We start from the raw sequence: 15,787 nt of genomic DNA on the forward strand, positions 1-15,787 counted from the left end.
TTTCTTTTTGTGCTAATGAGTAATGACTTGATAATAAGCAAAGGAACTAGTTACTTAAAAATGGAAATATTGATCAATAACCTTTAAGGAACTTGTTTTCAAAATGTGTACAAATCATATTGAATCTTCTTTCGTTTTAGTTTAAATGTTGAAACAAATTTATGTTCTTTAGACATTGTTGGGTCTTTTAAAGTGGAACAATGTCTAAAGAACATAAATTTGTTTCGACATTTAAACTAAAACGAAAGAAGATTCAATATGATTTGTACACATTTTGAAAACAAGTTCCTTAAAGGTTATCGATTGTTGCTTTAGACATTGTTGCTTTCGTATGATTGTTTAATCTAGAATTGAGGAATTTGGTGACCTACTAAACAAATTGAAGTAGCTTGAGTAATGTGAAGAATGTAGCTTCAATCATGTTACTAGGCTGAGATAATGTTTGTAGTTCATAATTCTAGGATTGTATTGCACCACTGGGAGTGGATCTGGTGTGTGTGTGTGTGTGTGTGTGTGTTTGTGGAGATAAGATTCAGTATTAGTGTGCTAGTATTGACCCCATAATAAGAGTGCAGCAACAATTCTGCTGAGTGCCCGAGTGCATACTGCATATTGAAGGTTGAACAGCAAACCTGGTTCAGCATTCTCCTGTCTAGTTGGATAAAGTTTTTGTAGATTGTGGATGTTGCTTGAATTCTGATACCCTGTGACTTAAGATTGTTGATGGAATGTTACGTATCTTGTAAACTAGGTTTTAAAAACTTGCTATGTCAGATTTTATGAGAGTGAAGCTAGTGACATTGACTTATCTGAAAAAAAATAATAACGTGTCCCACTGTTAGACCTGCTGTGCTTATTTGTATTATGTGTGTAGGTTTACATAGAATAGAGGTAACCATTTTGCGTCATTGCTTTTCTGTTGGCTCCAATAACGTGGATTATATGCCTTGCTAGATGGCTTAGGAGACTTCTTGTTCTACTTGATTTAAACCCCGACACATGAGAGCATGTTAGAACAGTCTCCTTAAAGTGGTGCTTTTGTTTTGTGTGTTTCCAGTCTTGGTTTTCTTAAATGGATTTGCCTGCCTCTATCTATTCAGGGGTTTGGCAAGCCATATACATTAGCTGCCCGTCAAAAGGTACCAACTTCGGCTCCTAGAGCCAGAGCTTGTGGGCTAATTTGTCGGTGTCAGTATCCAGCAGCGCAACAATGTATCTCATTTGGGGATTTTTTTTTTTTTTTTTCGTCAAACTTTTTAAGTTGCAATTAAAACAAAATATGGTTTCATTTATGACATAATCAAAATTAGAGGTGTGTGCGCCGAATGAGAGGCGAATGGGTTGAACCTCACTTGGGCTCACAACTTATTTGAAAAGTGGGTTTAAGATTTCCCAAAATGGGTGGTCCTCGGCACAGAGGCTCTATGAGGTTCTATATCTATTTTCTCTCCCTCTCTCTCTCTCTCTATTACTGGTGAACTTTTCCTCCCTCCCCTGATTTTTTGCTCCAACTTCTCATATTTATAGCTCAAGGTTAGTGGAGAGGTCATGATTACTCCATGCTTAGTGCAAAGGGAGGTCCAATACCCTTGATTATAAGTGGGTGTTTAGGTGGGAGTGAACGCAGTAGGAATGGCCTTGGAACTTGGTTCCCACTCCCACAAAAATGTCCGACTACGACGCTCCTAGGTTCTGCCGGGCACATTTGAGATGAGGTGTTCAGGCGTTATTCTTCCCTCATTGCCCAGTTAAGGTCCCCCGAGCAAAAATTGAGTGATGAAGCCTAGGCTTGCAATCCGTGTGGGCCTAAGCTGGGATCCTGGGTAAAGAGAGATGGGGACCATGGGCCTTACTATCACGTTAGAGCTTAGGTCCCAAACGTGCTTGGGCGTCACAGGCTCGTACAAGGACCATGGGCCTCGCTATTGTTTGAGCGTAGGGCCTATACGTGCTTGGGCATCACTGGTCCATGCAAGAGGTCTGAAATGATAAAATTCAAACTTAGAGGATTGAAATAAAACATTTATGCATGATAAAACCTAAAAATTATGCATTAATCAAAATTAGTCATGTTATAAATTATAAAAATAGTTAGTGAAATTTTTGTATTTTTAAACTTACTTGACTTAAAATAGGTTGCGACCAATTACCTTACATGTTGATTTCTATTAAGCTAATAACAATAATAAAATTTTGGCTAAATGCAAATTACACTCTCCAAGTTTAATTGAAATTCATTTAAATTCTTTGACTTTAATTTTCGTTCAATTGGATCCTTTAAGTTTCAAAAATATTCAATTCAAGCCTTTCATTTAATAATTTCAATATGTAGGGTCAATTCCATAATTTTTTTTTTATTATCAAGTTAAGATACCGATCAGTTTTTAATTTAGGCACGGTTTGAACCTGTATATTTTATTCGACGATAAAATATTTTACTAGTTGAGTTAACTATATAATAAGATATTTCACCGCTTAAGCTAACTAAAATCTACAATAATGAACCTTTAACCTACCAGAAAAGTCCATTTGTTATTTTTATATGATGAGTGAATTAAAAAAGTAGACAACACCAAAATAATAATAATAAGCAATCAAGAGAGTAATAAAGAATATATTTCAGATATATGGATGGAAAAAATTTATATGGATGGACCATAACTAGTCTATTGAGGGTTCAAAACTGAATCCAAAAATTGACTCCGAAAATTTAGGAAGGTTGTTGTTGAATCTTATCCAAAATCATATTATTTTTGTCACTTCCAGAATCTATGGTAGAATCTCACAGAAGCAAAAAGTTTCATTTACCGAATGTTTTAATTGGCATTTAGAGTAGATTTTGAACCATCAAAGTTTTCGCTGGAAATTGTAGTTACATTTTAGGAGGGGAAAAAAAAAAAACTAATCTGAATGCTTATTTTATTGAGTTCGTTGTAAAAAAAAACAATACCTATGTCTATTGAGTTCGTTAAAAACACAATAGTTTTGACACCATTTACCGAAGCTGGTTAGTTATTTTTATTTTGTTTATTGAAGCATTTAAGAGGAGAATTAGAATTAGAAAGCTCAAAATTTGAATGGTATTGTGGAACGATGGCAGTCGCCATTGTCTTTCTTGGACCTTCCACGCCTCCACGGTTTCCCATGCTTCAACTTCATGACCCGTGACCCCATTAATCAATGATTTATCCAACACAGCAACCCCTCTTTTGAGAAACGACACCCCAACCTTCCCTCTCTCTCTCTCTCTCTAAAATATCTGGTAAAGGACTGGAATAGTGTAGGATTCAGAATCATAGAATCTGATCTCATTCATCATCTTCTCCATCTCATCCTCCTGTTGCAGCCATCTTTGTTGTCACTCCCATCCCATCAACAAAAAGACAAAAAAAAGAAAAGAAAAAAAAACCCAATTTTTATTGGCCTGGCACGGACAATTACAATCTCTTAACTTCAAAGTTTGAAACTTTAAAATCCCCCAAATCTGAAAACTTGAACCCAAACCCACAAACCCCATCTGCCTATCTCTCTCACACAAACAAAATTTAAACAACAGCAAGATTAACAAAAATTGAAGCAGATACATAGTTGCCTTTGCCATGGGATTTGACAAGGAAGCAAGCTCATCCTCCCTTGTCCTAAAAGTCCCTCCTTTCCCACGAGAAGACACACCACTTTTAGCCAAACCTCGCAAACTCTCTTCCCAATCCAAGACCTTCGCCAATGTCTTCATCGCCATAGTTGGCTCAGGCGTGCTTGGCCTTCCTTACACCTTCAAAAAAACCGGATGGGTCTTCGGCTCTCTCATGCTTTTCTCTGTAGCCCTCCTCACCTACCACTGCATGATGCTTTTAGTCCAAACACGTCGCAAGCTCGAGTCTACCCTCGGCTTCTCTAAGATCAATTCCTTTGGTGACCTTGGTTTTACAGTCTGTGGACCCCTCGGTCGTTTCTCTGTTGATGTCATGATCGTTCTCGCTCAAGCTGGTTTCTGTGTCAGCTATTTGATTTTCATAGCAACCACTTTAGCTTTTCTCTTCAATTATGAATATAGCAGCTGGGATTTTGGTTTGTCACCGAAAAGTTTGTTTCTTTGGGCTTGTTTCCCTTTTCAGTTGGGGTTGAATTCGATTCCAACACTGACCCATTTGGCTCCTTTGAGTATTTTCGCTGATGTGGTCGATTTGGGAGCTATGGGGGTTGTGATGGTCGAGGACGTGATGATATTTCTCCAGAACAGACCAGCTTTGGAGGCTTTTGGAGGTTTGTCTGTTTTTCTTTATGGTGTGGGTGTGGCTGTGTATGCATTTGAAGGGGTAGGAATGGTTTTGCCGTTGGAATCAGAGGCAAAAGACAAAGACAAGTTTGGGAAAGTCTTGGGATTGTGTATGACTTTCATTTCTCTATTGTACGGTGGATTTGGAGCTCTGGGTTACTTCGCTTTTGGTGATGAAACCAAAGACATTATCACAACCAATTTTGGTCAAGGATTGATTAGCATTTTGGTTCAATTGGGTCTTTGTGTGAACCTCTTTTTCACCATGCCTCTGATGATGAACCCGGTTTATGAAGTGGTGGAGAGGCGCTTTTGTGACTCTAGGTTCTGTTTGTGGCTAAGGTGGGTGATGGTTTTGGTGGTGAGCTTGGTGGCTTTGTTGGTGCCTAATTTTGCAGATTTCTTGTCTCTTGTGGGGAGTAGCGTTTGTGTTGTTTTGGGGTTTGTGTTGCCTGCTTTGTTTCATTTGTTAGTGTTCAAGGAAGAGATGGGTTGGAAAGGGATTGTTTTGGATGGGTGCGTTCTGGTTTTGGGTGTGGTTATTGCAGTCACCGGAACCTGGTCTTCTCTAATGGAGATTCTTGCACCCAAAGCCTGATTAGCACAGATTAATGTGCCAATTATATTTGACACTAAATTACTAGTGTATGAATTTCACTGCTCTTCTATTGTAGATTACTAGTATTATTTGCATAATAAAAGGATTAGTTTGTGCAATTGCCATATTTTGGAGTGATGATCATTGAATCCATTCAATAATGATACAATACATGCTTTGTAGATATTTCCAAGCCTTATCACTAATTTTTGACATTTTAGCTAGAGTTTCGCTTAGCATAGATGTCACGTTACTTTTATAAAAGTATGCACGTTCATACAACCTTTTAACTTTATTTCGTACCTCTTCTGATGGAAGAGTACTAAAAAGTAAAAATCACTATAATAGGTGCAATGACTTATCAGCGTTACCTTATTAAAAAAAAAAAAAGACTTATCAGCGTTACTTACCCAAAAAACAAACATGGAATTATGCATTGAATTGAAAACGAGTTAACAAAGAAAAAGAAAAAAAAACCGTTGGTACTGATTTGGAAAACAACCCTTGAATTGAAGAGGGTGAGAATGAGAACAAAACTTGTAGATGGGAATGGAAAATCCTGAAGAGTAAAGATGGTGGGCTGATAATTTATAGAGAAAGGCCTTCACGAATTGGTCTGCTGCATGTCGTTTTCAACTTTCAAGTCCCCATTACCGTGTTGAGGCTTCAAAACCATTTTGTTGTTCCGTTTTTGAAAGTAGATAGCCAATATCGTATCTTTCCCTTTATTTATTTTTTTCTTCATTATATTTTTTTTGTTGGATAGATAAGCATTTGTGGCTTTGTCGTATCCATATCAATAAGTTCGCGATTTGTCGCGCACAGACAGACTCTTGCTCTTGCTTGGTTGTTATCCATCTCTCTGCTTGGTGGGCTGCTCGTAACAGACGTACGTGGTCACATAACAACATCAGTTTTGTTTTGGCTTTGTTTTTGGACGGTAGAATACAACATTGTCAATGTAATTATTACCTTTTTGATATCTCGGTTTATACGTGCTTTTAGTCCCATCTTACTAAATTACTGTTAGCAGGAATCAAAACTATAAGGAGGATCAAGAAAATAGTGTTGACAGCAAAGATATTAAGCAAGATCTATGCAAATCTTATTCATCCATCATTACGTGAGGATTATAATATGGTAAAATTTGAGTTAAAAATTAGTTGTAATTAGCTCTTTAAGTTCAAGGAATGTGCTGTACATTTTTATGTACATAAATGCATATATGGGCAAGCTATTCCATGGATTAAGAACCTATCTTTTACAGCCTTTTTCATTTGTTTACTCTTTCAATTACTACCATTACAGATGCACACTGCACAGCCAAGGTTAGGTCCATCTTTAATCCTTGGCCCTTGAGATTTTAAACAATGTTACCACTCTCTGTTTAATTATGAGCTCTGCCACTTACCAGCAAAATACTGAAAGATTCTTACACTACAGAACAAATGCAGCCGGGCAGGCTCATTTTTTAATAGATTTAAGCAATATCACATAAACAGTTGAAGGTTTTTCATCTAATTGCCAACAAGCATAGGCCCATCAAATCTCATCTTCAATATTTCATTCCTGATTTTTAGAGTTATTAAATATTCGAAATAGGAGTGTGCATAGGTCAAGTTGAGTCGGGTTAAAGGAATTTTTTTATCCAACCCACCATGGTGGGTAAAAAAAAAATTCAACCCAACTCATCCTATCACATAAATCCAACCCAACCTACATGAGTTGGGTTGGGTCGGGTTGAACCCATAGGATGGAAATTATTATTATTATTATTATTATTATTATTATTATTAAATTGGGTAGAAAAAATATAAATATAAATATATTAAAAAAACCTCAAAGATTAGTATCATTGTAACTCGTTAAAGACAAATAACACTAATGACTAAACAACAATAGTAATTTATTAGGGTTTGTGTGAACTAATTGGCTTTTATATAAGATAGAAAGAGCTAGTTATTTTTAAAATTTTATAATTATATAATATATAATATTATATATATATTAAATATATGGGTGGGTCGGGTTGGGTTTGGCGGGTTTGAAATTTTATGACCGAAACCCAACCCGACCCACTATCAAAAAAAAATTTGTAACCCAACCCAACCCACCAAGCCCTAAAAATTGACCCATCCCAGTGGGTTGAGTTGGGTCGGGTTGGTTTTGACAGGTTGGTGGGTTGGCTGCACACTCTTAATATGAAGTTGTGCACTAAATTTTAGTAGTATGTGTGTATATATATATATTTGTAAAAGTAAAACAATATAGTTATTTTCACATCTGAGTAAAACGCTGAATTCTTTGTTGGGTAGAGACTGTTGTTTAATTATGCCCAATCCATTTAGCTCCTAGCATATTCTCAAATTGATTCTCTAACTAATCGGCTGTTGAATTTTTAAATTAAGCCATTTGTTTCCACTTCCTGCAGGGATCGTAGAAAAGTGAGTACTAAGAAGTTTTTTTTCTTTTTTTAAGAGATTAATATTTTCCATTATTGAGTGTTTGATAGGAATGATAAATAATGTTGAGAAAGCGAAGCATCTTATATTTAATTTCGTACATTGTATTAAATTGTTTTAATAAACTAGACTACTAGAGTGTAAGCTTGTCCAATCATCTATGTAAGGCATCTTCTATCAAAAAAATACATATAAGTAAGACATTTTGTATTTTTTGTCGTTTGTGTTTCTTCCAATTTTGTTAGGTCTTGCTTCGAAAATAATCATTTTTATAAAATTCATTTCTATATCCTATTATACCAAACAAGAGAAATTATCAACATATCTTTCATTTTCTTAAAACATCTTTCACCCTCCTAAAGGCAACCAAATGCGTGTAGGCTTTTAAATTTTCTGTACAATTAACAATGTTTGATAAAAATTTTCCTGAAACAAGTGGAAAGGTCAAGGAGTGAACCATTTGTAAAACGTGTAGCTAAGCAAAAGTCTTTTAACTTGTATTGATGGGGGATGGGAGTATATAGGGGTACTTACAATTTGCAAGAAACTGAAAGAACAGTCAAGTTCAACTGTTCAAGTGCAAGAAGAGAATTCGTGTTAATATTCTCAAGTTTCCACGTTCCAACTTCCAAGTAACGTACTTCTCACGTACGAAGAATTGTGCTCTCACATGGTGGAATTCATGCTCTGAAGTACCTACCTACCCTTGACAAGAAACCAATGAAATTCAGCCGAGTGTCAAACAATGATATATTAAAGTAATTTCATGGAACATATTATTACGTGGCAAATAAAATAAAAGCATAGTGTCAGTGACAACTGGCAAAGATTTTGAGGTGGGAGACCTAGTAGCAGAAGTACACGTGCGCAATGCTGGTGTCTGACGGCGGAGGCACTGGGCCAAGGAGGAGGAGCTCGATCACCTCGGTGGCAATCCCACACCGTTTATGTGGATTCCCTCGATTTGGGTTTGGCAAAGTTGCACATTTATTCATATCTTCATCGGACTCTCCGAAGATTATTAAAATAAATAAACAAACAAAAAAAGAATCCTAAGAAATAACGTAGGGTATATCTGTCTCTGCCACAGCTATTGATCTATTTCACTCTCACACACGAGCTAAAAGATCCTTCCTTTTCTTTCTCTTTCTTTCTTTCTTTATCGTGGGTTTGAATGGCCAATGCTTCTGGGTTCTTTACTCCTTCAATTCCCAGCTTGAGATCGAGAAGGAGGATTCAATCTCCAATAGAGATTTATCAAACTGGGTTTTACTGCCCTGAGGGATTCTCCTTGAGGGTGTTTTGTTCCAACGCCGCTCAAGGCTCAGACAAGCTTGCTTCTGGTTCTGGTGCTTCTTCTTCTGAATCTCGGGCACCCAGGTTCGTCACATTTTCTGTATTTTGATGATTGATCACTCATTCTTCCATTTATTTTCTTACGCAAATGGGTTATCTCAGTTTGTTAATTGGGGTATATGTTTAAGGAGTTGATGTTCCTATATTTGAAAGCCTTTAAATGAACTCGGGATTTCTACTTTGTAATTTGGGTTTTCCTAGAATATAATATTTGAAGATTGAGCTTAAGTTACTAAAGCAGAAGCCTGAATAGTTTCTTATTCTTCTTCTTCTTCTTTGATCAAGCCAGAGGTCAACTCTAATATGTTTCCTAGCACCCCGGCTAGATGGAGTAGGAAACATCTTATCCTTACAATGTTTCACTCATTTTGTGCTGAAGAGTCTCATGTAATTAGCTTTGAAAGTCTTTGAATATAACAAACATTCCATGGTGAAGAGTTTTATGTCATTAGTTTCTTATTCTTCAGTTTATTTGCTTTGTATGTTTTGTTTATGCGGATGGATGTTCTTTGTTTTTATAGTTTCAATCATGTCTCTATGACTGATATAGACGTTTTAGGATGTTGATTGTTGACGTGTTGTCATAGCAAACCAAAGATTCTTGCTGGAAAATATCGGATATGTTCATGACCTTCAACTTCATTCTCATATTTGAGTGACTGGTCTGCCGGTTGAATTTCATCCTCATTGACATGGCAAATTTTATTCTAAATTCCCTGGAGATTTATTACTACAAACGGGTCCGCTTTGTGTCTTTAGAAAGTCTATCGTTCTCATCTTCTCAGTCTAATTATCATCTATTTGCTACTAACTTAAAGCCATGTTGAGTTTTGGCTGATAGCATGTTTACTATGTTTTGTAAGTCCAGTCCAGTCACGGTATTTCATTTGGTTCAATGGAAATCGACTTGTCAATGAGGAAATGACAATCTGACTGATCTATTTTCCTGTTCCCACACTGAATAATATATAGGCTGGTTAGTCAGGGCTGCAAGTTAGTTGGATGCGGCTCAGCAGTACCTACTCTGAAGGTTTCCAATGACGATCTTGCAAAAATAGTTGATACTTCTGATGAATGGATATCTGCTCGGACTGGGATTCGTAATCGACGAGTTCTAGCAGGTTAGTTCTTGCAGTCAGTGCTTGATGCTACCATATTTTATTTACTTGTGAATGGTCTGTGGTTACTTTACTTGGTTGTACTTGTAGCCAAATTTAAAAAGGTGACTTTGCTTGCTTGTAACTCAGCCTTTTGATTAAGACGCTCAAAATCTGAGCTAGAGCTAGGGAAAGGCTGTTCAGCTCTATCAGTCCTAGCCTAGTTAGGCTGAGTTTTGCTTGATTGAGTCCTTGCTCAAGCGGATCATTCAGAATTCACCATCTTTATATCTGAGAGTTCAAATAATATAGTGGTTTGGACCTAGTTGAATTCAAGAGGGTTTTCAATGTTTATGCTTGATAACTTAATGTCTAGACCTGTTTTGCTAGTGCTCCATAAATAGTATGTAATATATATAGAGAAATGATATGTCTACAACATTTTTACAATATTTTTACAACAAATCTTAAGTGACAAGTTGTTACTGATTTTTATTATTGGGGCAAAAAAGTAATCTTGGTGTTAGTTTCAAATTTGAACCAATAACAACTAACCACCTGTGATTTATTGTAAAAATGTTATAAAATTGTTGTAAACGTAGCATCTCTCATATATATAAGTTGGTCCTCTTATCGATGGCATGGTTGTTATGAAATTGAAAATGCAGTTTCTTTATGCAATGTCATCCTAATTATGGAAGCTGTGAATGACTGTTTCATTGTTGCTACTATAGGCAAAGATAGCCTGACAACTTTAGCAGTCGAGGCAGGGAGGAAAGCTCTTCAAATGGCACAGGTTGACCCTGATGATGTGGACCTAGTGTTGATGTGCACATCAACACCTGAGGATCTTTTTGGTAGCGCTCCTCAGGTATCATGATATAAAATCATATATTCAGAAGATCGATTAAATTGAAAGATCAATCATATTGGTTTTATTGTTGAGGTTGAGCAGCATGTATGTTTTAAATAATCTAGGGATGTTTGGTGCTGTCATTCTGAGCAACGTTGGATGCACATAGACATTGAAAATTGGAATTTGATGTGTCCAGGAGTATCATAGCAAGCTGAAAAAATTATTTTGTGCTGTGTATGTTTGTGAGGAACTTAGACCAATTGTGAGCCTTTTTTTCTGTTTATTGATATATCTTGTTGGCTACATAAATTTAAGTGTTCTTTTTTTTCTTAATCTATTTGCTCTATGAATATATACATACACATTTCTTCATTTTGAGAAGAGTCTTTTCTACCATGATTTATGTGCATCTTCCTGTTTCAAAAAGCAGGTTCCATGCATTCTGAATGATGGGATTATGAGACAGCAGTGGGTTTTATATATATAAAGTTATTGTATTTTACATATCCCTTTTTTTGCATCATATACCAACATTTAATCTCTTATTTCAATTTAAAAACATCCTACTATGCACCTAGAAACTTAATTTGCTCATTTTCCATGGCAAATTGGCATTGACTCCTCATTGTAGTTATAAAAGTGTAATAGGAAGATATTTTGGGTGTGAACGTCCAAGTGTAACATGTCTTTGAGACAGATGCTGTCTCTAATTAGCCCATGCCATATATAGTTTTAGAGTCAGGCCTGAATTAGCAAGCTAAGTATTATGCTCTACAAGCCTGGTTTGGTCGGACCGAAGGGTTTAACTTCAGGTCAACTACCCTTAACCCTGGTAGGCCTTGCTTAAAGTCACTGCAGCTTTATATCGTGGTAGTTAATTCCATTTAAATAATTATTCGAAAGCATACTTGCCCTGAGCTTAGAGTGATTCTACTTCACCTGGTATTATAACCACTCTAAGAGTCTTACATGCTATCATTTTTGTTGTATTGTAATTGTCAGATCCAAAAAGGACTTGGCTGCAAAAGCAACCCTTTGGCTTATGATATTACTGCTGCATGTAGCGGATTTGTCCTGGGTCTAGTATCAGCTGCTTGTCACATTAGGGGTATTGAATTTGTTTACTTTTCTGTAAGGGGATCTCAATATCTTCTGTGATTAAAAGAATTAACCTATAGCTCTGTAAATTGTAGGAGCTGGGTTTCAGAATGTTCTAGTGATTGGGGCTGATGCTCTTTCTCAGTATGTTGATTGGACTGATAGAAGCACCTGTATTCTCTTTGGAGATGCAGCTGGTGCCATATTAGTGCAGGTAATGGCCTTTATTTTGGTTTTTGACTGTTATAGCATATGTAAACAGTTACAGTTCCTTGCACTTCTAGCAAGTAAAGACTATTATCTTATCGTCTCTGAATTTTGGTCCAAGTTCAATTTTCATCTCCAAAATTTAAGTTGTAATTTCCTCCCCAGAAATTTTTAAAAGGTGTTAGTTTTTTCCTATTGCCCATTCTAGCCTTTCTAGGTCACCTCAAATTTTTAACTTGCCACATCAGTACACTATCACATATGCAATTCCCTTAACAGTAAATGGGACGAAAGGACCTTTTAAAAAATTTCATTTATGAAGCTACAAATTTTTAAAATAGAGAGACAAAAATTGGACTTGGATCAGTTTTCGTACAGAAAGTATGTTTAAAATTTTTTTGTGTCCCTTCAATTGAGAACTCTAGAGTTGGCTTCATTTCATGATTGATACTTCGTAAAGGGAAGTAGAGATCTAATATTATCCTCTAGATTTAAATACAATTACATTCGGTTTGTTCATACAAGGGCTTGTCATAAAATTAGTGCAAAGTTTGAAGGCTAGAGCAATGATTTGGCTGATTAACAGCATATTCTTTCTTATAAGCCTCAACCCTTGTTTTTGAATTATTTCTAGTTTACATCCTCTTGACTTCCACATGATGGCACAAAATATATAAAGAAGTATTTGTTGTCATCTGTTATAAGTGGAGGCTATGTTCCTGCAAGAGAAACTTCCATGTTAAAGCTGGGTCTCCATATTTGAGAATTTGTGTGATCAAACACCTGAGTGCTCACCCCTACTGGGCACTTGTATCTTGTACTCATCTATTTAACATCTGTTCACATTCTTGGAAGCAAAGAGTTAAAAAGACGATTACTGCTGTGAATTCTGACCACTCTATAGACAATTATCTTTCAGCTATATCTGTTTCTGAAAAATTACTTTCAGTACTAGACAAAAAATCTCATGGGTTTCCAATTTTTGACACTAGGGTTGATATCCCTATTATTTTCGGTGGGGATTTTGGTTCAATTGTTGCTTTAATAGGATAACTACATCATACCTACTTTTAAACAGTTTGCCAAGAGAAATCTAGCTCAATTGGCACCTCCCCTGCTATCGAATTATTAATAAATAAAAATAAAAAATAAAAATTACTTTTAAACAGTTTGGCTAAGGGAAACAAAATTTTTTATTTATTTTGATATAACAAGTAACAACTATTCTGCAGGCATGCGACAGCGAAGAGGATGGCTTATTTGGTTTTGACCTACATAGTGATGGTGATGGCCAAAGGTATGTGATTCTAGCATCTTTACTAAACTAAGTCTGCACTTGCTTCTTTGAGGAATGTGACTGAGCACTTAACCTCTCTTTATGCAGACATCTAAATGCCACCATCAAAGAAAATGAAATGGATAACGCATTGGGATCTAATGGTTCGGTGTTAGACTTTCCACCAAAGCAATCCTCATATTCGTGTATTAAAATGAACGGCAACGAAGTCTTTCGCTTTGCTGTACGAAGTGTGCCACATTCAATTGAGTCTGCCCTTGAAAAGGCTGGTCTCCCTCGGTCTAGCATTGATTGGTTACTACTTCATCAGGTATGTAATGTATTGCCTACAAACTGAAAAATAAAATCTTACGTTTTCAACAAAAGATATAACCGATAACTCAAGGTCTATCTAGGAAATCTATTCAAGACTGTAGCGTGTTGAATGATATCTCATATGCTGTCATTAATTTTGTTCTCACTAACCTTATCCTCAACCAAAAGGATGGGGACAAGGAAAAGATAAAAATTTATTGGTCAAATCATTGATGTTGAAGGTTTTAGCACAAAGTCATCTCTTGATGCTACAAAAACAAAAGTGGGTCAGGACTCCTGCTTTGTTATCAAATTGATTTAAAAGTCAAATTGATTTGGTGTTCTTAACTAGCACAGTACTAGCCCAGTGCTGAGTTTTCATACACAAGATAAATGATAAAAATTTGCCCGGAGTAAATACTCTTTGAAAGGACCTTGTTACACTGCTAAGATTTTTCACAAAATGGTAGACATATCCCATATTGGCGGTGAAAAGGTAATAACAGAGATCGATAAATGCAGGCAAATCAGAGGATCATTGATGCAGTTGCTACACGGCTAGAGGTCCCACCCGAACGAGTCATATCAAATTTGGCAAATTATGGTAACACAAGTGCTGCTTCCATTCCATTGGCATTAGATGAAGCTGTTCGAAGCGGCAAGGTGAAGGCAGGCCATACTATAGCAGCTGCAGGATTTGGAGCAGGTCTTACTTGGGGTTCTGCTATTGTCAGATGGCGATAAAACCTCAATTAAACGGCCAATCACCAATACAGAAGACATAATAGATTTTGATATGAAGTGCAGTTCAGCTCTCCAAATCTTGCTACCCATTCCATTTGTATCAGAGATATACTGGGGGGGTTTATTGTCATATTTTCCATCAGCCCCCTTTTGTTTGTTTATCTTTTGTTAAATTTTAGCTTTGATTGACAACCTTAATAAAGTTCATTATTTTCCTTAAATTCCAATAATTTACTTATTTTTTATCACATTGGGAGTTTTGTGCATTAAGTACAACATGTCTTCCTTCTTTTTCTCCTATTAACCTCCTAGAATGATGTTTTTTTCAATTTTATGTTCAAAGTTATGTTTTTTTTTTTTTTTTTTGGTTTAATGAAAATATTTTAACATACTGAAAAAATGTCCAAATTGACTTTTACTTTTATGGTTTAAATTTTAAATTTTTATGGTTAACGAACTAATTTAGAAGTAACCCTAAACCCAAAGTATGTAAATAATATTTTAGCCTAACTGTTAATTATGAAGCCCAAGTATTCGGCCCAGGTTCTTGCTCAAGCCCCTTCTCGAATCAGGTGGATCCCTCTAACCCCCTCTCTCAAGGTTAATTTTGATGGAGCAATTTTTAAAGACTCAAAAGAGGCCAGCATGGGGGTTGTGGTGGAAAACGATCAAGGATTGGTTCTAGCTTCCCTGTTGGAAAAAATCTCTCTTCCCCCTTCATTTGATGATGTTGAAGTTATGGCAGCTATGTGAGCCATTCTCTTTGCTCATGAACATGTTTTCTTTTCCGTTATTCTTAAAGGAGATTCTGAAGTAGTAATCAATACCCTTAAAACTGAAGAAGGGTCATTTGCCTCCTTTGGTCACCTCCTTGCTTCGATACAAACTACTATAAATGTCTTCAATAATATCTCTTTTTCACATACTTATAGATTAGACAATTTTATAGTTTATAACCTAGTTAAACATACAAGATATATTAATGATTTTTTTTTTTTTTTGGTAAATGAAAGATGTACCTCCACACTTGCATGATGTTTTCCTTACCAATCATGGCAAATTTTTTTTTAATGAAAGTTTGATATCTTTTTTTTAGGAAAAAAAAAAGAGTAGTGTGAAGCCAAAAAGGTTTTTTTTTTTTTTTTTTTTTTTGAATTTCCAAGAAGGTTATGTTCAAGGATGCTATCCGATTTTTTAATTTGGGTTGAAATTGGTCGTTGCTGAATAAAGGCCCATATGTCGGACACAGGAAGATGGGCCCTAAACGTGTAAATGGCGGATGAAGGATGACTAAAAAAACGTGTAAATAGTTAGCATTGGAATTGGGAAAGACTAAAAAAACCAATAGAAGAAGGCAGGTGGCCGACGCGCGTCATTGGGAACATCGAAGGATCAGATCAACTGCTCCTAAACATTATATGATCACTCCACTCCACCTTCGTTACCTAATTGGTCAATTTCTTACTCTAAATAGTTACAGGGTTTCCTTCTCAAAAAATAAA

At 36.1% G+C, this 15,787-nt stretch overlaps 2 protein-coding genes across 3 annotated transcripts; both read left to right on the forward strand.

The window, feature by feature from the left end:
- The first annotated feature begins 3,061 nt into the window (after positions 1-3,061).
- LOC112005508 (amino acid transporter AVT3C) lies at positions 3,062-4,999 on the forward strand. The gene has a single exon (XM_024037760.2). It carries the CDS (start codon positions 3,600-3,602, stop codon positions 4,872-4,874), a length of 1,275 nt encoding a protein of 424 aa, XP_023893528.1. The 5' UTR covers positions 3,062-3,599; the 3' UTR covers positions 4,875-4,999.
- Positions 5,000-8,157: 3,158 nt separating this feature from the next.
- LOC112005518 (beta-ketoacyl-[acyl-carrier-protein] synthase III A, chloroplastic) lies at positions 8,158-14,506 on the forward strand. Of its 2 annotated transcripts, XM_024037772.2 has the most exons (8): positions 8,161-8,716; positions 9,665-9,813; positions 10,524-10,660; positions 11,648-11,753; positions 11,839-11,957; positions 13,183-13,247; positions 13,335-13,557; positions 14,064-14,506. In XM_024037772.2, the coding sequence occupies exons 1-8, from the start codon at positions 8,511-8,513 to the stop codon at positions 14,283-14,285; spliced, it is 1,227 nt and encodes a 408-aa protein (XP_023893540.1). In that variant the 5' UTR covers positions 8,161-8,510; the 3' UTR covers positions 14,286-14,506. The 2 variants fall into 2 exon arrangements, with proteins under 2 accessions (XP_065624869.1, XP_023893540.1); XM_065768797.1 differs by lacking the exons at positions 11,648-11,753; positions 11,839-11,957 and having other exon boundaries at positions 8,158-8,716.
- Positions 14,507-15,787: the final 1,281 nt, after the last annotated feature.

The sequence above is a fragment of the Quercus suber genome, unplaced genomic scaffold (genome assembly GCF_002906115.3).
Source record: "Quercus suber isolate HL8 unplaced genomic scaffold, Cork oak 2.0 scaffold_997, whole genome shotgun sequence".
Classification (NCBI taxonomy): domain Eukaryota; kingdom Viridiplantae; phylum Streptophyta; class Magnoliopsida; order Fagales; family Fagaceae; genus Quercus; species Quercus suber.

Coding starts and splice junctions, on each gene's coding strand:
- LOC112005508 (XM_024037760.2), top strand. CDS start 3,600: ATGGGATTTGACAAGGAAGCAAGCTCATCCTCCCTTGTCCTAAAAGTC.
- LOC112005518 (XM_024037772.2), top strand. CDS start 8,511: ATGGCCAATGCTTCTGGGTTCTTTACTCCTTCAATTCCCAGCTTGAGA. Junction 10,661..11,647: donor TTTTTGGTAGCGCTCCTCAG/GTATCATGATAT, acceptor TGTAATTGTCAG/ATCCAAAAAGGACTTGGCTG. Junction 11,754..11,838: donor AGCTGCTTGTCACATTAGGG/GTATTGAATTTG, acceptor TGTAAATTGTAG/GAGCTGGGTTTCAGAATGTT.